This window comes from Camelus ferus, chromosome 21, assembly GCF_009834535.1.
Source record: "Camelus ferus isolate YT-003-E chromosome 21, BCGSAC_Cfer_1.0, whole genome shotgun sequence".
Taxonomy (NCBI): Eukaryota; Metazoa; Chordata; class Mammalia; order Artiodactyla; family Camelidae; genus Camelus; species Camelus ferus.
In genome coordinates this window covers 24,754,810-24,777,438 of record NC_045716.1, presented here as the reverse complement: position 1 = coordinate 24,777,438, position 22,629 = coordinate 24,754,810, and the positions used below count along the sequence as shown (strand labels likewise).

Below are 22,629 nucleotides of genomic sequence, written 5' to 3'. Positions count from 1 at the left end.
GTTGGTGAAAAAGTCTATTCTTGCACAGAAATTGAAATCTCTTCCCCTCTTCACATTTGTTGACACTCATTAAGTCTCAAGAGCTCTCTTGGAGATTGTTTTCTCCAAAATTTTGCAACTATTTCTTTATGGTGGCCAAGTCACGGTTGTTGTGTTCAAGGGTAGCTGGCAGTATTTGGCAACTAGCCAGTAGCCAGAAACACAAGCTTTAAGTTTAAATAATAGATGTCACTGACAACTAATAAGCATTATAAAACTAAACAATGGCAGGCACTTTACAATATGGGCATCCTCTGTGGAAAAACAAACACTGAGGAGATTGTGAGTGTGTGTACGTGCACACATACACGTACTGAATACACTTACACGTGCCCTGAATACCTCTCAAAGGATACTTAATAAACTGGAAACTATAGTTGTCTAAGGGAAAGAGTTTTGAAGGTCTGAAATGAAAGGAAGATGTACTTTCACTACATTAACTTTGCACTGTTTAAAAATTTTGCAATAAAATGTTTATATTACTTTCAAGAACTTGGTTAATAAAATAAATAATGAAATCTGGGCAATCACATACTAAAGTAATTTTTAAATATGGCTTCTTGACCTAGAGATTATCATACTAAGTGAAATAAGTCAGAAAGAGAAAGACAAATATCATATGGTATCACTTGTACGTGGAATCTAAAAAAAAAGACACAAATGAACTTATTACAAAACAGAAGCAGACTCACAGACACAGAAAACAAACTTATGGTTACCAAAGGGAAAAGGGGGTGGGGAGGGATAAATTAGGAGTTTGGGCTTAGCAGATACAAACTACTATATACAAAATAGATAAACACCAAGGTCCTACTGTACAGCACAAGGAACTATATTCAATTTCCTATAATAAACCATAATGGAAAAAATATGAAAAAGAATATATATATGTACAACTGAATTGAATCACTCTGTTGTACACCAAAAACTAACACAACTTTCTAAATCAACTATACTTCAATAAAAAATCTTTTAAAATAGGACTCATTTATTTATTTCTCAATTATCTGCTACCCTGCAATGGAGAGACTACCTAGGTAGTATTTTCAACTTTGAAAAAAAGAAAGACATGTTGCAGTCAAGGTTATCTTCCATTCTTTGCCTCTTATTGCTTTCCTTTTAAAAACAAAGCCAAGTAACTGGCCTTAAGCAAGAATAAAAACTTCCCTTCTCTGAAAGAACTCCTTCATCAATATGTTGAAAAGTCCATTTTCAGTGCTCCAGAATATTCATTACTCAAGGATATAAATTCTAATCCCTGCTCTGTAGGACAAGTCAGTGGGTATTAGAGGGCATGAAAAATTGGTACATTAACGACCCCTCGCAGTATTCACTACCTGGTACAGCCTCCTCCCACACTGAGTCACATTTGGACCTATGACTTGCTTAGCCAATGGGACAACAACAAACACCAATACAAATCAGAGGCTTGATAAGCACTTAGACTGGAACTTGCCCTTTGGACTGTAGCCACCACCATGTAAAGAAACTCAGTCTGGCTTCCTTAAGGATAAAAGACCACAAAGAAAGACATACCCAGCCATACCAGCTGAGTCCAGTTCCCAGCTGACCAGGCAGTTGAATATAGTGTTAAGAGTAAGTCTAGACAAGATGAGCAGAATAACCACTCAGCCAATCCACGGAATTGTGAGAAATAATGAATCGTTGTTCTTTTTAAGCCACACAACAACAGATAACTGATACAGAGGATCTTGTAAATTCTCTGCCTCTCTTCACTGAGCCCCTCCCTCTGGAGCTATTACCAAAATGCTTGAAAATTTTATGGAGTATAATATGATAGGAAACTTTAGTTTTAGGATGACACACTCTCCTTAGGCCTAAAGACAAAAATATTATGAGTCAGAAATATAAAGATAATGAACTAATTTTCAATGTCAGAAATCTAGAGAAAGTTTTTCAAGATCTTACCTCAAAAATTTACTGTTCCCTTCTCCATCATCATCAAAATCCAATCTGGGGAAAGCCAACAATAAATATTATAAGCCTACTGATAATGCAGAACATTAAAACAATTAAAATTCTAAACCCACAAGCTATCTGAACACCGACCTAAATGGAAGAAGGAAAAGAGGAAGTGGTCATATGCAAAGCTGTATTACCTCTTCCCTGTTGTACCAAACTGCACAAAGTAACTGGGCAATCAAAACAGGGGGCCTACTGATAACTTTCTTTTTCAGAGGGTAGCAATCTTTGCCAAAGCTTTACATCAGAGTACAACCTCTACAAAAGGGGCAGGAACTCACTCAAAAAGGACAAGGAAAAATTAATATGAATAATTAAGGCCCATTTTTCTATTTGGCCATCTTTCAAAACAGTGATATTCTATAAATGAGTGATTTTAAGACCTCCAAAGGTTGTTCAATAATCTTTCTTTCCTCATTCATCTAATGAACATGTAATATATGCTATATTCCAGATACTATGCTAGATGAGGTGAAAACAAGAGACTTGCACTCAAGGGATTCTTTGCCTAGACAAATACAAATATACAACAAGTGAGAATGGGAAAGTGCCTTATGCGGAGCACAATCAGTAAGCTTTAAACGTTTAGTGAAAGCAGAGGTGACTTTCATTTCAAGGGATTAGGTAAAATTATAGGTAACAAAATAGGGCAATCTCCTATTAATCCCTAAACTCTATTAAACTAAAACATTACTCATGTTACTACCTTAACCCAGTGATCTTGGCATCTCTACTAGTGAGATAACCTGCTATTATGCGCCTCTACATGGGTTCTCTATGGACTACGTAGCATAATCCTCTTCCTCTCTGTAGCCCCGGATTACCTGTCAAAATCTACCATTTACCAAATAATGACATTTCTAAGAATCTATCCTGAAGAAATAACTTGAAATAGAAAAATAATTTATGTACAAAAATATTCATTGAGCAGTATACATAATAGCAAAATATTCAAAACAGTTAAATGTCCCTAAATAGCAATTAAGTGCATCTCTCTATGTAACTGTTTAAAGTCATGTTTCTATAGAATATGCAATATGTCAAAGAAGGTTATTTTATACAGTTAGGTGAAAAGGCCAGGCTACATAAAACTATATAATTATATGATTATAATTACTTAAAAAATCTACATAGAGAATAAAGAATGAAGAAATTACACTAAAAAACTAATGAGAAATGACTTTGGGTAGTAGTGTTATTGTTAGTTTTATTCTTCTTCCTAACTTTTTATATATTCCAATATTTCTTTTTAAAAATGTGTATTATCTCTATATTTTCATGATTACCAATAATACGTATTCGCTTCAGAAAACATGAATATAATTAAAAACAAAAGAAAAAATAAGTCTCCCATAAGCCCATCACCCAAACATCTGATAAGTATCCTTTCATTTTTTCTGCTATGCACACATTATATATATTTTTTTCTGAGAGTTGGTATATTACATACACTGTAACCTCCTCTCAATATATTGTGAACATTTTTCTGTACCAATACATATTTGCATTTCTAATAGCTGTACAGTATTCCATTTTCAATATAATATTTACTATAACTTTCTCAACCAATTCCTTAATTTTGATATTAATATTGTTTCTAGTTATTTGTTATTATGTATCATGGTAACACTGTGTTTAAGAAAGTAGACTCTAAAGCTAACCTGCCAAGGTTCATATCACAGATCTTCCACTTACTAGCTTTAGAACCTTGGGCAAGTTACTTATTCACTCTATGCCTCAGTAACTGAGTTAAAATGTATAAAGCTCTTGGAGACATAGCAAGTCTCAAAATGTTACTCAATTACCACCTTAACCCAAGGATCACTCTTTCATTACCATCAGTAGGAGGAAACTTAAAGACTAGCTATAACATTAGCTACATAATTATTAAAAATAAAAGAAAGAAAAAAGGAAAATTTAATACCAAAAAGTGGGTAAAACATTATCCATTCGTCAGGCCTTTCTAAAGCAACCTCTTTTCTGAAGCCTTTCCCAAGCTCTACCAACCAACAGTGTTTTCCATATACTGAACACACAGCACTGTATCTGTTCCTTTTGTAGCAAACCTGGCATATTCTATTGTGGCTTGTATTGTTTGTTTTATGAGGGGGAGGTAATTAGGTTTCTTCATTGATTTCTGCTTGGAGGAGGCACTGGGGATTGAGCCCAGGACCTCTTGGGTGCTGAGCATGAGCTCAGCCACTTGAGCTTTACCCTTCCCCCTGCATAGTCTAACTTGAATTATATTTATGTGTATAATGATTAGCCCTTTCAGAGCATAAGCAAGTTAGAGACAAGAACTGTGCCTTATTTATCTTTGCATCCTAGTAGCAATCAGCACAATGCCTCACACTAATTAGGTGTTTAATAAATAACTTTGGAACGGAATGGACTCTATAGATTCCAAATGAAGCAATGTGTCAGTAACTTAAAGGAGAAATAGTCTAGAATCCAGCATTCTCTAAAATCAGAAAAGTAAAAAAGCCTACCGAAGAATTACAGGTGATTATATGACTTAAAATTATATGGCCTAAAGATCTTTAAATTAAAAAAAATTTTTTTAAGCCTATCAAAAAGATTTTGAGAATGCAGGTGCAAAGCTTAATGAAAGCAATGAAGTTCTCGCAGCAACAGTGAAATCTGAGCTTAGCCGTAGTCCTTTACCTTGCAGAGATTTATGATTTAAAAAAAAATTGCTTACAAGAAACTTAGACAAAAACATCAATATCAATTCTATACAAAGAAAACTCCAAGGACTAAAGAACATTATCTGATAGCAGTGCAGTAAGTAATCAAAAGAAGTGAGAGGGTTAGGAATAGCCAAGAGGGTTCAGCAACTAACAAAATCAGGCTGGTTTCGAGGAGAGACATTCATGACATACTACACCCAAACTCACCCTGGTCTCCGCTTAATAGCCCGCTGGACAATGGCTCCTCCACCTTGAATCCCGGACCCAGGATTTCCAGAGGCAATGGCTGGACCCAGTGATGGTACATCCGATGTTATTTCTGTCAGGGAAAAATAGAAATAAACATTTAAAAAAGACTGTCCTTGCTATCATCATCACCACCATCAAACTGGCTAGAAGAAAGGCTCAAGATAGGGATAAAATCTCAATTGTTTGCTAGAAAACCCAAATGTTCATATCCAGATTATTTTCTTGAATTCTTACACTGAAAAAAAGATTTCCCTACACTTCAGTTCCCTCAACTTTGTACAGTTTGGAAGAGGCAGTATTATGTTCTGCATACTTCACTTTAAAAAGTCTGTAACAGTGACGTAACATTTATCAAAAATACACACACAAGTTGGTTTACATATTTCAGTCGTGCAACGAATAACTTAGCTCTTCATTTATTTCATTTAGAAAATACAGTAAAACCCCAAAATAAAAAAATCACCTAAATTCCAATACTCAAAAAAAATTATACAGAATAAAACTCTAAGTCCCTCATTATGCCTTCCTTTCCTACCCCTTTTTTTATCCTTCCCCTCTCCTTTCAATTCAGTCTCATGCCCGAGAAGTAGCCATTGGTAACAGATGAGCTCATCTTATTTTAGTTTTTCCCTCAGATTATATACATCTCTCTAATCAAAAATAGGCACATATTTTCTTAATAAAAATGGAATCCTGCTCTGCAAGTTGCTTTTGTCATTTAAATATATATCAAGGATATCCACACACACACACACACACACAAAATCAGACATATAGACCTCAGTCCCTTACCCAAGGTTCTAAAGCTAGTAAGTGGAAGATCTATGATATGAACCTTGGGAGGTTAGCTTTAGAGTCTTCTCTCTTAAACATAGTGTTATGGTTATACATAATAGCAAACAATCAGAAGCAATATTAATATCAAAGGTAGGGAATTGGTTGAGAAAGTTATAGTATACAGTATATTGAAAATGGAATACTGTACAGCTATTAGAAGTGCAAATACGCATTGGTACAGAAAAATGTTCACATGTCCATTCACTTGGACACTGAACAACACACTTCTAAATATCAATGAGTCAAAGAGGAAGTCTCAAAGGGAATAAAAAATACACTGAACCATTGGAATACTATTCAGCCATAAAAACTGACAACATAATGCCATTTGCAGCAACATGGATGTTCCTGGAGAATGTCATTCTAAGTGAAGAAAGCCAGAAAGAGAAAGAAAAATACCATACGAGATCACTCATATGTGGAATCTAAAAAACAAAAAACCATAAATACAAAACAGAAACAGACTCATAGACATAGAATACAAACTTGTGGTTGCCAAGGGGGCGGGGTGTGGGAAGGGACAGACGGGGATTTCAAAATGTAGAATAGATAAACAAGATTATACTGTATAGCACAGGGAAATATATACAAGATCTTATGGTAGCTCACAGCGAAAAAAAAAATGTGACAATGAATATATGTATGTTCATGTATAACTGAAAAACTGTGCTCTACACTGGAATTCGACACAACATTGTAAAATGACTATAACTCAATTAAAAAATCTTAAAAAAAAACAAAACAAAAAAAAAGTGATTTAAAGACAGAAACATGTGTAGACCTGATGTATAAACTTGTTTCTAGACCTCAAGATTTCAGACTTGGGGTCTGGCACACAAGTGTGTGATTATAAGGCAGGGACAACTGTCCTGCAACAAATGTGTCACTACTAATAAAGTATGTGGACATTAAAAAAAATACACTGAACTAAAATGAAAATGAAATTACAATACTGCAAAATTTATGGGACACAGCAAAAGCTATATAGTCAGAGGAAATCTTATGGCACTAAAATGCTTATATCAGAAGAGAGAAAAAGTCAAACAAATCATCTAAACTTCCACCTCAAGAACCTAGGAAAAGTTAAAAAAAAGAACCTAGGGAAAAAAACAAAGAAACCCAAAGCAAGCAAAAGGAATGAAATAATAGAAAACATGAAGTAATGAATTAAACAACAGAAAAACAAATAAAAAATAAGTTACTTCCTTAAATAGATCAATAAAATTGACAAACCCCTAGCAAGACAGACCAAAAAGACACTAAACTACCAGTATCAGGAATGAAAACAAGGATATCATTACAGACCCAGAAGAAATCAGAAATAACTGGGAATACTAAGAATAACTTATATACATAAATTTGACAACTTAGGTTGAATGGACCAATTCCTTAAAAAACACAAACTAAAACAACTGACCAAACACAAAATAGGTAACACGAATGGCCCCATAACCATTAGGAAACTGAATTAATAATTTAAGAACTCTCAAAAAAAATCCTCTAGGTCTAGATAATTTCACTGGAAAATTTTACCAAACATTTAAAGAATTAACAACAATTATACACAATATCCTCCAGAAACTAGCTAAAGGAAGGGAACACTTACCAGTTCATCTTATGAAGCTACTATTACCCTGATACCAAAACCATACAAAGACAGTACAAAAACTAAACAAACAAAAAATGAAAGCTCAATATTCCTTATGAATAAAATTGCAAAAATCTTTAACAAAATAGTAGCAAGTAGAATTTAGCAATATGCAAAAGAATCATACAGTATGATCACGTGTGATTTATTCAAGGGAAGCAAACTGGTTCAATACTTAAAAATCAATCAGCATTATTCACAATACTAATAGGCTAAGAAGGAAAATAACATGATCTTATCAACTTACGCATTAAAAAGTATTTGCTAGAATTCAACACCTATTCCTGATAAAAATATAGAAAGGTAGGAGAAGAATGAAATAGCCTCACCATGATAAAAGAATCCACCAAAAAATAAACCTACCACTAGTATTATACTTACCAGTGAAAGACAGTGCTTTTTACCCAAGATTTGGGAACTAGGAAAAAATTTCACTTTCATCACATACTTAAACATAGTGTAGGAAGTTCTAGCCAATGCAAAAAGGGAAATAAAAGACATACAGATCAAAAAGGAAAAAATAAAATTGTCCCCATTTGCAGAGTAAATGATTGTCTATGTAGAAAATCCTAAGGAATCTATGAAAACAAACCAAAAAACACTCCTAGAATAAGAAAGTGAACTCAGCAAAGTTGCAGGATACAAGATAAATATACAAAAATCAATTGTATTTCTATATACTAGCAATTAATACAGTCACCAAAACTTAAAGATACATAACCACTTATAATCATTTTTAAAAGGAAAAAATACTTAGTGTAAATCAAATAAACATGCACAGGACTTGCATGCTGAAAGAATGCTGATGAAAGAAATCAAAGATCTAAATAAATAGAGAGACATACAATGTTCATGGGCTGGGATACTCAACATCAAGAAGTCAATTCTCTTCAAACTGATATGCAGGTTTAACACAACACCTATCAAAATTCTACCAAGATGTTTTTGTAGGTATAAACAAGACTATTCTAAAATTTATATGGAAAAGTAAAGGAACTACAATACCTAAAACAAAGAAAAAGTGGAAGAAGAGAATCAATCTGATTTCAAGACTTCTAATATAGCTACAGAAATTAAGACTGTGTGGCCCTGGCAAAGGGACAGACATAGATCAATGGAACCAAGAAACAGACTCACATAAATATGCCCAAATGAATTTGACAAAAGTGTAAAAACAATTTAATGAAGGAAAGATAGCCTTTCCGACAAATGGTACTAGAGCAACTAGACAGCCAGAAGCAAAAAGAAAAAAGAAAAAAGAAAAAAAAAAAAAACCAACAAAACAACAAACCTTGACCCATTTTATAAAAATTAATCAAAATGGATCATGGGCTTTATATGTAAAATATAAAACTATGTAACTTTTTAAAAAATAGACTTTATTCTTTTAGAGCAGTTTCAGGTTCACAACAGAATTGAGCAGAAAATATAGAGAGTTTGCACATAGCCCTCCCCACCCACACATATATACTCCCCTACCCTCAACACCCCTCATCAGTGTGGCATATTTGGTACAATCGATGAACCAACATGGACACATTATTATCAACCAAAGTCCATAGTTTACATTAGGGTTCATTCTTGATGTTATACATTCTATGGGTTTTGACAAATGCATAATGACATGTAGCCACCAATACAGTATCATACAGAATAATTTCATTGCCCTAAAAATTCCCTGTGCTCCATCTATTCATTCCTCCCTCCCTCCCTCTCCCTAAACCCCTGGAAACTATGATCTTTTTATTGTTTCTGTAGTTTTGCCTTTTCCAGAATGTCATTTGGTTGGAGAGATTAAATTTCTATTGTTTTAAGCCCTCCAGTTTGTAGTAATTTGTCACAGCATGCTTGGGGAACTAATACAATAATGATGTATGATTCTTTTAACATACTCTGGATTTAACTTACTTACTCCTTTTAAATGGAAGAGGAACTTAGTGTGATGTAAGAGTAGCAGAGTTAAGGAGTATTCTTAGTGTACTGAATACAAGTACCTTCTATTAAAATCATCATTTGACAGAAATTACAGTAAAATAGTAAATACTTTAATCAGTCAACATAATCTCCCTGATTTATAGAAAACCTACTTCTAAGTGACTTCCTTTCCTGAAATAGGAGAAATGATATAAAACATATGAGTGAGGAAAAGAGAAATGATAAAGGAAGTATTAAAAGTTGAATAGATAATAAAATGTTCAAAAAGAAATGTTGGTAACAATAATTCATCATATTGCTACCTTGTCTAAAATATGAAACACTTTGGATTTTTTAAAATATTTTACTTATTATTCCTAAAATCTACCTCCAAATTATATTTATAATAAACTGAACCTAACCTCAAAACAAAAAACCTCTTTTATGTATGTCTTTTATTACAAGCCCAAGCATTATAACTGCTCTCATACTGGATAAAGAAAGTACTCAAACAGCCATCATTAAAATAATAATGCATCACAAAACTGCAGTAATCAAGATAGTGTGACACTGGCATGAAGACAGACATATAGACCAAAGGAATAGAGTAGAGAGAACAGAAATACATCCTCACATACATGATTAAATAATTTTCAACAAGGGTGCCAAGACCCTTTCCAAAGTGGTAAAGATATTCTTTTCAACAAATGGTGCTGGGAAAACTGGATATCCACATGCAAAAAAAAGTGAAGCTGCATCCTTCCTTCCATTATCACACACACAAAAATTAACTCAAAGTGGACCAAAGACTTGAATGTAAGACCAAAAACTATAAAACTATAAGACAAAGGGGAAAGCTCCATGACACTGGATTTGGCAATTTCTTGGATGCTGCAAAAGCATAAGCAACAAAAGATAAGAAATAAGATAAACTGGACTTCATCAAAATTAAATATTTGTGTACCAAAGAACACTATCAACAGAGTAAAAAGGCAGCCCACAGAACAGAAGAAAGTATTTGTGAATCATATATGTGATATGAGATTAATATCCAGAATACATAAAGAACTCCTGTAACTCAAAAGCAACAACAAACACAACTTGATTAAAACATGGACAAAGGATTTGAACAGACATTTCCCTGAATATACAAATGGCCTACAAACATATGAAAAGATGCTCAGCATCACTAATGATTAGAGAAATCCGAAACAAAACTACAATGAGGTATCACTTCACACTGGTCGGAATGGCCATTATTAAAAAGTCTACAAATATTAAATGCTGGAGAGGGTATGGAGAAAAGGGAACCCTCCTACACTGTTGGTGGGAATGTAATTTGGTGCAGCCACTATGGAAAACGGTATGGAGGCTCCTTTAAAAACTAAAAATAGAGTTGCCATATGATCCAGCAATCCCACTCCTGGGCATATATCTGGAGAAAACTCTAATTTGAAAAGATACCTACAGCTCATTGTTCATAGCAGCACTATTTACAATAGCCAAGACATGGAAGCAACCTAAATGTCTGTCGACAGATGAATGGAAAAAGAAGATGTGTGTGTGTGTGTGTGTGTGCATGTGTGTGTGTAATGGAATATTACTCAGCCATAAAAATGCCATTTGCAGCAACATAGATGGACCTAGAGATTATCATACTAAGTGAAGTAAGTCAGAAAAAGACAAATATCATATGGTATCACTTAAATGTGGAATCTAAAATATGATACAAATGAACTTATTTATAAAACAGAAACAGACTCACAAACAGAAAATAAATTTATGGTTATGAAAGGGGAAAAGGGGTAGGGAGGGCTAAATCAAGAGTTTGGTATTAGCAGATACAAACTACTGTATATAAAATAGATAAACAAGGTCCTACTGTTTAGCACTGGGAACTATATTCAATATCCTATAATAAACCATTATGAAAAAGAATATACATATATATAACTGAATCACTTTGTTATAGACCAGAAACTAACACAACATTGTAAACCAACTATACTTCAATGAAAGAAAATAGAAAAAAAACTACAATGAGACATTACTTCACACCCATCAGGATGGCTACCATAAAAAATTTTTTAAAAAGGGGGGGTTAGCAAGAATGGGAGAGAACTGAAACTCCTGTACACTGTTGGTAGGAATGTAAACTGGTGCAGCAACTATGGAAAACAGGATGGAGATTCTTCAAAAAATTAAAAACAAACTACTATATGGTCCAGCAATTCTGCTTCTTGGTATATACTCAAAAGAATTGAAAGCAGGATCTTGAAGAGACACTTGTACATGCCACGTTCATAGCAGCATTATTCACAACAGCCGAGACGGTAGAAGCAACCCAAGTGTCCACCTAGATAATGGATTTTTTTAAATGTAGCATATACATCCAATGGAATGCTACTCAGCCTTAAAAAAGAAGGAAATTCTGCAATATGCTACGATATGGATGAATCTTGAAAATATTATGCTAAGTTAAATAAGCCAGTGACAAAAAGACAAATACTACATGATTCCACTTATACGGGGTATCTAGAATAGGCAGATTCATTAAGAGTGTAGAATGGTGGTGGCCAGGGGCTGGAGGAGTTGGGGGACGGGGAATAAATGTTTAATAGACGCAGAGTTTCAGTTATACAAGATAAAAAAAGTTCTGGAGATAGATGGTGGTGATCACTGTACAACAATGTGACTATACTAATGTCACTGAACTGAACACTAAATAATAGTTAAAAAGTCAAATTTTATGTTATGTGTATTGTGCCACAATAAAAAAATTTCAATATGCAAAAAAAATTTTTGGTGGATCTATATCATTGAAGTTGAAAGTTATCCACCATTTATGATTATGAAAAGATAAGGTACAGAAAAGTATAAATAATATAATCCTTTTTAAAGTCTATATGCATAACAAAAGCCTGGAAGAATTCATCTGACACTTATTGCATGTTGCAGATCCTACAGATAAAGCGATAAACAGAAGAGGCAAAAATCTTAACCCTTAACAATTTCACGTTAGTGGGACAGAAAGAGAAAATTGAGAAACAATTAAAATATAAATTGAGTTGACAATATTAAACTGAGATTTTATAGGTAAAAAAATGGATAAACATACATTTTATATGGTTTGAGCTAACAGTATGTTATATAGTGATAAATGTGGAGAAAAATAAATGAGGGGAAGCCACCTGAGACGTATATAAAGGTTCAAGCAATTTTAGATAATAAAGGAAGGCCTCACTGAAAAGGTAATATTCAAGGAATGGTCAGAGGGAGGTAAGGGAATAAACTATGCAGGTATCTAGGGGAAATGCATTCCAGGCAGAGTGTAAAGACCCAGAGGTGAAAGCATGCCTGTTAAGTTCTAGAAATAGTGTGGATGACATCATGGCTAGAGTGGAGTGAGCAGATGTTATGCAATAAACTATTAACAGTGGTTATCTCTGGGATGGCATTTAGAGACTTCTATATTTGATTTTCTACATACCCATATTGTTTTGTCTTTTATATTAAACATGTATTACTTTTACAGTCAGAAGATGTATGATCCCAATTTTTTAAAAAGAAAATTTGTGTGTGTGTGCTTATGTGTGTGGCATGCACTGAAAACCTGAGAGAACACAGCTTAATCTCTAAAGTTAGATAAATCTAGATTCCAATCCTAGGGTTACCATTTACCATGTGTACGACCTTGGGCAAATTATTTAATCTCTGAGTTAGTCTATAAAATGTAGCTAAAAACAGGGCCTACCTTTGGGGAAGATTAAATTAGTGCTTCGCACAGCACCTGACACACTGTAAGTACCCCTTTAACAGCAGCTTTGTAAAAATACATCAAACACTAATATGTAACTGATCTTGTCTTTACTAACTTTTTCATTATAAAAGTAATATATTAAAATATGGATATACAGAAAATCAAATGTAGAAGACTCTAAAAATATTCAACAACACAAAAGCAAACAAAGATAAAATCCTCCACACATATACCCCAATTCTCTCCTCCACAGGAAACTGATGTTAATATTGATATGAACCCTTCCAGTCCTTTTTCTACACACCATGTATTACAAGGTTTTAGTAATTTTTGCATAGCAAAGGGGAGGGAACATGTTATATTTATTCTGAAACTTTTTTTCCATGTAACTATATATTAGAAAGTGTGTCATGTCAATAAATACAGAGTTAGCTCATTTTTTAAATATACAGTACTTCATAGCACAAATGTATATATTTTTGACATCCAAACTATCACTATCATAAATAAGGTTTCAATGAATATCCTTGTATATCTCTGAGCACAGATGCCAGTATTTCCACAAAGCCAAAAAATTTCTGAAAATGACTAGCTGTATTTAAAGGAGCATATTTAAAACTGCCCATTACCCTCCAAGAAGGTCATACAAATAAAAGGCCTCACCAATGGTATCAAATTATCCATAACTTCAACAGCACTGGATCTTGGCAATCCTTCAAATTTTTACTAATTTTCTAGGTATAAAATGATTATTACTGTTGGTTTAAGGTAGATTTCTCTATTACTAATAAGACTGAGTATATTTCATATGTTATAATCATTAACCTTTTCTTGTTTACCCTATATAAATTTTAAATAGTACATGTAACTTTCCTAAGAAAAAGCAAAATTTTCCCATAAAAAATAAATTCCATACTTTCAGTAATAGGTTTACATGAGATCTAAAAATTAGATGAATTTAGAGAAAGAAAAGATAATTCTGAGATGGTTTAAATTAAGGTCCCTAGCAGTCCGCAGCACACAGAAGGTACTCAACAGGAAGGAAAAACTAAAGGAAATAAAGCAGGCAGCCAGCCAGCTAGGAAGTTTCAAAAAGGCAGGTCAAGCTGGGCCTCAGAAAAAGTAAAGGAGAGGAAAAAGGCATTGCACATGGATAAAAGAACATGAGCAAATCCTAAAGGGAGATAAGAAAATAGCTGTGAGGGCTGTAGGGAAACAGGCCTACAAAGAGCAGAGTCTGCATTCAGGAGAAAATACAAGGCGTCAAGTGCTATCCAATTGAAAGAAGGCTTTAAATGCCAAGATGAAACCTTAATTCTGATTCAATCAGCAACTGAAAGTCAAAACATACCTTTAAGTCAGAGTGACAAGAAGAAAATGTAAACTAAAAGATTAATCTGACAGATTTAAAATTGAATAGAAGCAGGGAAACAAATTAGACTAATCAAAAATGAGGAAATAAAGGCCTGAATTAGTATGAAAACAGGATGAAAAGATAAAGAAACCTCTGAAATTCTAAACTATGCAACTTCTGAATAAGGATAGTATGCTAAATGTATATACATCTACTTTTTTACTCTTCTGCCCTCCCTGCCCCCAGATAATATAAAGGAGAAAAACAATTTTATACAAGATATAAAATCACCTGAATGGAAAAAATGGGAGGAAGAAAAAAAGAAAATTTTTGGCAACTGGGACCATTGCCTTGAAAGACCCTAAGAACTGAATTCTAAGCCAGCAAGGGAAAAAGCAGAAAATTAACCCTATTTACACATCAAATGCCCCAGGCTCAGAAACTGGTGACCCCAGGTACCTCTGTGGAGAGGTGGAGAGGGCAGGGCAAATGAAAACAAAAATAAAAAGGATTTGTTCAATATCTTTTTAAGCAGTAGGTGGATTACCAGATCTTCTTGCTGTTCCTTCTAACAGGGAAACTGCCCATACTTCACTCAGTCAAAAGCTGACTTATTCTCTAGAGAGTGTAAACCAGAGATCCTCTGGTCAGGGGAACACCAGGCAAAGTTGAAAGTGACGGTACCACACTGAAAACAGGGAAATTAACAGCAATATGTATGCAAAATGGATGATTCACTTTTCGCCTGCCTCTTTCCTGTGTTCCATGTTTCCTCTTTCTTGGTTTACTCCCTCCTACTGGTAAAGTACATCCTTTAGCAAGTTCCTGAGAAAGAATAAAAAGGGATACCTTGGGTGCATTAAAATATCCTTCTTCTACTTTACTGACAGTTTGCTTAGGTATAGAATTTTAAGTTGGGAGATTATTTTCTCTCAGAATTTCAAAGGTATTGCTCCATTGTCATCTATCTTCCAGTGTGACTACTGAGAAGCAAAATAAATTCGATTCCTTAAAAATAATTTACCTGACCATTTTTTTTTCTCTCTGGAGCTTATCTGATGCTGAAATTTCATGATAATGTGCCTTGATGTGGACATGATTTCATTCACTAGACTGGTCCCTTCAATTTGAAAACTCGTGTCTTTTACTTTTGGGACATTTTATTTAAACGAAAATTAAAAGGTTGGTTAAAAGAGATAAAAATGGACATACTGGGGAGAAGGAGCTGAGAGAAGCAGGTAGACTGCTGTTTTGTAACAAATTATGTAAAACTAAGTCTTTAAATATATGCATGGATAATTTTGATTAAAATAACCTTTAACATGTGTAAATAAATCTATTTTAAATATATATTTTATAGTTAAAATGTTTTATATGCTTTAATATCTTCTTATGTTTAAAAATGTTTATTTTTTATTTAAAAAAAAAGATGTGATAACAAATCAGATAAATACATTAAAAAAAAAATCCAAGCACTTCTAATTGCTTAGCCTGGGAAACTGGAAAAACTATGATGTCACAAAATATACAGAAGAATGGCAGCAGATTTGAAGGAAATACTGGTGAACATAATACATAAATAACATGTTAAAGATTATTCAAATAGAGATTTTTTTTTAAGTAGACGAAAATACAGGAAAGAAGCTTATGTGAGAAGACTAGAATGAAAATTTTAGAAGGGTCTTCAATATATAAAATGAGGGGAAGGAGATAGAGTAGTTACCAAATAAATGTTTAATTGAGGTAGGTAGGTAGGCAAACAGAAATGACAGAAGTTGATTGGCTTACTAATTAATGAATCAATTAAGAGTCCCAGCCCTAGAAGTGTGACTAGAAAGGGAGAAGCATAATGAATAAGAAAAAGAAAATGAGCAGGCTTAAGGGACAAAGAAGAAGCAGTCAGTGAGAAAGAATAAGCAATATAGTGTCTCTGAAGACAAATTCAAGCAGCTCACCAAAAAGGCACAATTATGAGCTATGAATAGTGAGGGAAGGAGTCCAGCAAGAACCTTGAAAATTATTTAAAGAGTTAAAAAACAATTATGAGAAAAGAATATAAGAAGTTATAGAAAAGGTTTAGGAACTGCAGCACTCTTCTAGCTCCCTTTTTAGCACCTTGCACTCACCTCTCCATCTAAGCAAATGTGCCATCCTCACTGCCTGATACAGTATTTCACCTTCTTCATCTAAAAAAAAAAAGACAATGCCCTACCCTCCTCCTTCTCAAAAAGTATCCACTGTACTACATTTCTGTAGGAAGTGACTTTAAGTCACAACGGAGAAAGTCTTATAACTTAGCAGCTAAAAAATGTTGACTGTGTAAAGACCACAAACAATAAATGTTGGTGAGGATGTGGAGAAATGGGAACCTTTATACACTTGTTAATGGGAATGTAAACTGGTGTAGCTACTACGGAAAACAGTATGGAGGTTTCTCAAAAAAATAGAAACAGAACTACCATATGACCCAGCAATTTCACTCCCAGGTGTTTATCCAAAAAAACCCCAAAAACACTAATTTGAAAAGATACATGCACCCCATTGTTCATAGCAGCATTATTTACAATTGCCAAGTTACGGAAGCAACTTAAGTGTCCATCAAAAGATCAATGGATAAATAAATATATATATAATGGAATACTACTGAGCCATAAAAAAGAAATGAAATGTTGCCATTTGCAACAACATGGACGGACTTGGAGGGTATTATGCTAAGTGAAATAAGTCAGACAGAAAGATAAATATTGTATGATATCACTTATATGTGGTATCTAAAAAATAAAACTAGTAAATGTAACAAAAAAGAAACAGACTCACAGATATACAGAACAAACTCGTGGTTACCAGCAGGGAGAGGGAAGAAGAAAGGGGCAAGACAGGGGTAGTGGATTAAGAGGCACAAACTACTCTGTATAAAACAAATAAGCTACAAGGATCTATAGTACAACATAGGGAATATAGCCAATATTTTATAGTAAGTATAAGTGGAATATAACCTTTAAAAATTGTGAATCACTATGTTGTACACCTGAAACTTACCAAAAAAAAAAAAAACTTATACTCAATTAAAAAAAAGAAAAATACTCCTAAAACACAGAATATTGACTGTGCAGATAAACTGCCAGCAATCAAATTGTCTGTACTGCCTACTAGCTATGTGACTTCAGACAAACTATTCACCCTGTGCCTTAGTCTCATTTGTAAAACAAAGGTATTAACACATCTCATAGGATTGTTATAAAGATTAAATGAGATAATACATATGAGGATTAAGTGAGATAATATATTTAGAACAATATCTGGCATATAATTATTAATGTTAGCTATTATAAATTAATTCAGGCTTAATTAGTGTTATCCTTTCAAAGGTATTTTCATGTTAGTGCATAAAGATATGAACCTCCAATGCCAGGCCTTACAACATTCTTTTATTCAGCATTTACTGAACTTTAGTCCTACCTACTAGGCACCACTGTGAACAATAAGGAGCTGTGATGAACAAGGAAGGTAAAGCGTCCTGCTCTCATGGAACTTAAATTCTAATTAAGTTGTTAAAGTTATAAACTTAGTTTGTCTACTCAGCTATAGTTAAAATGTGAAGGGGCAAACACAGAATGCAGAAATGATGAAAAGAGATGCAAATTTAGAGAATCTATCTGGAAACTGGGAGATGGCTTCTAACACAGAATAGCAAAAAAAAAAAAAACAGGAAAGTGCAACCTGGCATATAGTAGGAACTTAACAAACGTTTAATAAATGTGCCCATTCCTCTCTCTGGGTTTCCTTCCATGTAAAATGGCAGGGGTTATCTTGATTTCAAAACCAACGTTCATTAATGTCTACTTATTGAAGACATCATGGCACATTAGGCAGCATTCTTAAAAACAGATGGCTCTACAAGCAGGGCCTATAATTGGCTGTGGATGCTGGGCCAAAAAGACTCCACTGAGCTCAGGCTTGCATTTCAGGACTTTAAGTGAATTATTTTATTGCTACATCTAAATGAAATCAGCTATACAACCACAGAGACACTAGATAGCTTTGACAGAAATGTCACCCTTGCACCCAAATACAGGACTATACTGCTAGGGAATTAACATTTAAAATAAATATTGTAAATAGCCTGAAAGAGAAAAAAAGATGGTTCCAAAGACAGTTTCCACAATCAAGGACTCAAATTTTAAACTAGTTTTGAAATTAAATATGCCCCAGATGTCATGGCCTAAGTAAAATAAAGGAAAAAGGTTTTAGTTTCCTTGAGTGTTGCAATTTAGGTTTTGAAGATCAACCACCACTTGGCACTGTGGAAATTTCTATTGTTACTGCCTTAGAAGAAAGTCATCCATAGCAGAGAACCACAGAAGACTTTCACAAAACATCCATAAAGCAACATATTATTCTCATCTGTTAGTGGATCGGTTGAGTAGAGGAGTAGGGCTGGAACACAAAAAACTAAGGTGAGAGACCACCATTTCAAAACAAGAAAACTGGAGTTCCAAAAATGCCGAAGTATCTACGTCTTAATTTCTAAGAAAACAGAAAAGATGCAGGTTGATGCCACAAATCTAACAGCATACAAAGTATATGGATTAAGGTTTTTTTCAAAAATGTTAATTGTATTTCAATTGCTGAATTAGTAAAATATAATTAAACACTTTTCAAAAAGGTTTTTGTAATAGAATATAATTTCAAAAGTATCTTGGCATCTTAATTTTATATTGCATAAACTCCTATTTTCCCGTATCTTAAGAGAGTAAGTAAAGGTACTGGGTAAGAAACCTGTAAATTGATGCTTTAAAAACTATTATTTATGGAGGTAAAAAATATGTGAAAAGAAAAAGTTTTCCTAAATGTCAGCCTTACAAACCCAAACAACTGTTCCTTCCTTTGCCTTCTACCCATTCTCCATCCACAATAAATGGTACCTAACAGCACAAAAGAGGTCCAGAGAACACCAGAATCAAGGGGAGAAAAACCTGCACTCCTACAAACTCATTAACGTCGCTGGTTTGAATACTGAATTGTAAATCAAATAAGAATCTGTTCCCAACCAGTGCCTTAGCCAATGCATTGACAAATTACACGTACAATTTAAAAAGTGTTCCTCAAAATTGTTAATGTTCCATAGACAAGAAAGATATAGCCTAAGACTTCATGGCCCACCTACCCACCCACTTCGGTAAGTAGAAGTAATGGAAAATAATAGAATATGAAGAATTATCAATTACGTGGAAAAAAAGACACTACCACATTAGAACTATTATTTCAACGTAAGTCTTAGAGATTGGGGTATAAACCATATTTTACTCTTCTTTTGATCCAGCACCATGTTAAGACATACTGAAAAATGCAAAGGAACCAGGTTCCCTGCAAGACACTGAAGGGCCACCAACAGTCTCTAAATCATACTATAAATATGACTAAAATGATCAAGTATTGTTATTAACGCTAAGGATTAACTTAAATGAAGCTGAGATGAGTTAAATAATTATTATCAAAATCCTTTGCAGACATATGTGACGACAGAACAAACAAGAGCTACAAGGAAACTTAACAACTAGCAAAAAGACAAAGTAGGAAAAAACTCAAAAAGAAATAGATATGATGTCCCCAGTCCCTAAAATGGCTCTAAGGAAAAAGTTTTGACTGTGCAATAAAGAATGCTGACCTGAAAACCATCAACTTTCTTTTCACTTAGCACAGTACATTTCCACATTGTGTCCCTACATTCATGGTCTTCATTTCCCAAAATGCAACAGGTTACCAAAAGTCCACACTGCAGCTATGGACTCTTCCTTTTGATATAAAGGGCCAAAAGGAGAAATGAAGGAAGAAAATGCATATACTAATTTAATTATGTGTTGGCCTTGATATCAATAATTTGGAATAAATGGGAGAATTCTTCAACATCAAAGAAGAAATCTAAAAATTGCGGAAGCAGGCTGCCAAAGGGCAATAAACAAAATAACAGTTTCATCGTTAGCAAGGATTCTGCACAAATAAATGCTATTTTCTGCTTACAGATTTAAACTGATACTGAATGAAAATGTGGTCAAGAGATTGTCATTCTGGTTACTGTTGTTTAAAAAACAAAATAAAGCAACCCCACCCACATTGCTGGAAAAAGGTTCTGACATACGCACTACACTTGTTTACTCAGGCCACCTCTTAATAAGAGAAATGCTTAGCAACTTGACTAAGGTTATAGAAGTATTTTGCAATGTGTTATCAGTTTTTAAATCTTGTTTATTTACTCCCTAGTTAACAGATAGGCTATTTTACTCCAAGGTCAGGTTTGCCATAATAATAGCAACTTTCCAATTTTATTCCATCACTCAGCACTTCCTGCAATGGAATTTTAGCCATTAATTTTATCTCCTTTTCCTCTAAAAACATTAAAAGAGATTTTAAAATATTATATTGACATATGACAAATTAACTTCTTTAAATAGCTCTGTTCCCAGAAACCTGGTAGGCAAGACAGTAAATTTCACAGTGATTCAACTGTAACAGCCAAAATCTGGGTATTGCAAAATAATAGTGCCTTTCAGAGATACGAAAAAAATCCAATCTAAATTTCAACAAGGGAACAGTAGTGAATCCCTCCCATTCCTGTATTTTCAAGTTATTCACCCTTACCTTTCAATTCTTTTTTAATGCTATCAAAGATAGGTATTTCTGGGAAATGGCCAAGGTCAGCAAGGTAAACTAGGACTCCTAAAATTAAATACTTCCTAGGGAGAAATAACTGTGTAATAGTGGAAGGAAGACTAGGAATTTGAAGACCCGAACTGTCTAGACCTGCTGCACTACACCCCACTCCATCTCTTAGACATTACTGATTAGATTTTTTTTGAAATGTTCAAGCTCCCCCTTTAGAAGAGATGTTCACTGAGAAACAGCATGGAACTGAACTTTACTCAAAGAACGGGAACTGTCTCGACCTACATCTAATAAGATTTAAACCTGAAGTCCTGGATGCATGCTGTCGGCAAGATCCATCCTGAAAATCAAACATTACACAAATGTCTGCAGCTTAAAGACACTAAAGGCACCTCTTAATTCATAAACACAAGTTTCAAAGGCAGCTCGGGGGCGGGGGGGAGAAGGTACAGCTTTTTTTTTTTTTTTTTTAAGAGAAACCCAGTGTAAAATCAAAGATTTTTAAAATTTAAAATCCAAACGTCTGGAAGTAACATCTAAGCTAAACAGCAAAGTGGTCCAGTGCTTAGGAGTCCAAACTACTTTTGAAGTAAAACAAGCCCCTCTGCCCACAGTTACTGGGCATCAAGCAGGTCCACAGTGGGCAGAGGGTTGAAACAGGACCACATCGCACACCAGAACGCCGCCACAAGACCGGAGACAGCCTAGCCCCGCGCGGATAGCCGCTCCAACAGAACTCTGGGCAAGGAATCCCCAAATCCCACCCGCCTGCTCCCTCCCTCCCTTCACCTCGGGTCTCCCCAGTTCCCCAGGGTCGGGCCCCTCCCCCATGTCACTCTCCTTCCCCACCGTTCCCCCCGTCCCCCAGCCACCCCCGCGCACCCCAGCGCCCTCGGCCCCAACTACGGCCCCTCAGCCCTGGGTCCCCCCGGCTGCCAACCCCTTCGGCCCCTCCTCTTCTAAAGGCACCCCAGTACTCCGTCTCCTCACCGGGGTTAGCAGTAGTCGCCGCCATGGCCGCAGATGCCACCGCCGCTGCACCACCCCCCCTAGTGGGAGGAGCCGCCGCCACCGAACCGGGGGGAGGGGGAGGGGAGAGCCACTCCCCAGACGCGGCGCCCTACTGCCGCCACCGCTACCGCGGAATCCAAGATGGCGGCTGCAGCAATACCACAGTCCCCAGCTTCTACGACTGAGAGACCCCGCCCATGGAGAGGCGTGGTCGCCCCAAGGCCAGCCTCCTCGGGAAAACTGACCAATGGAAACGCCAAATCGACCAGAGGCAGGGCTGGCCACAGAGCCGCCGGCGGGTCCAGTGGAGGAGGGAGGGCGAGGAAGAAGTCCAGCTGTCTCCCTAATCCCGCCTCTTGTGCGTTAGAGGTCAGTGACTGAGTGACGTCAGTGAAAAACAATTTTACTAAAAAGCGCCGTTGGGTGGTGGATTCGCCTTGCCGGCCACTGTGCAGACGATTTGTTTTGTAAATCTTTTTTA

The 22,629-nt window shown here is 35.2% G+C and overlaps 1 protein-coding gene across 4 annotated transcripts in view; it reads right to left on the bottom strand.

The window, feature by feature from the left end:
• ARNT (aryl hydrocarbon receptor nuclear translocator) overlaps positions 1-22,307 on the bottom strand; it is a 50,680-nt gene extending 28,373 nt beyond the window's left edge. For 2 of the 4 annotated variants that reach the window (XM_032464343.1, XM_032464344.1), the window contains exons 1-3: positions 22,128-22,306; positions 4,920-5,031; positions 1,969-2,013 (exon numbers count right to left, since the gene is read on the bottom strand). In XM_032464343.1, coding sequence (XP_032320234.1) covers positions 1,969-2,013; positions 4,920-5,031; positions 22,128-22,152 — 182 coding nt within the window. In that variant the 5' untranslated portion in view covers positions 22,153-22,306. Of the gene's footprint in view, positions 1-1,968; positions 2,014-4,919; positions 5,032-22,127 lie in introns of all 4 variants that reach the window. The other 2 variants (XM_032464345.1, XM_032464342.1) reach the window with 2 other exon arrangements.
• Between the last annotated feature and the right edge of the window lie 322 nt (positions 22,308-22,629).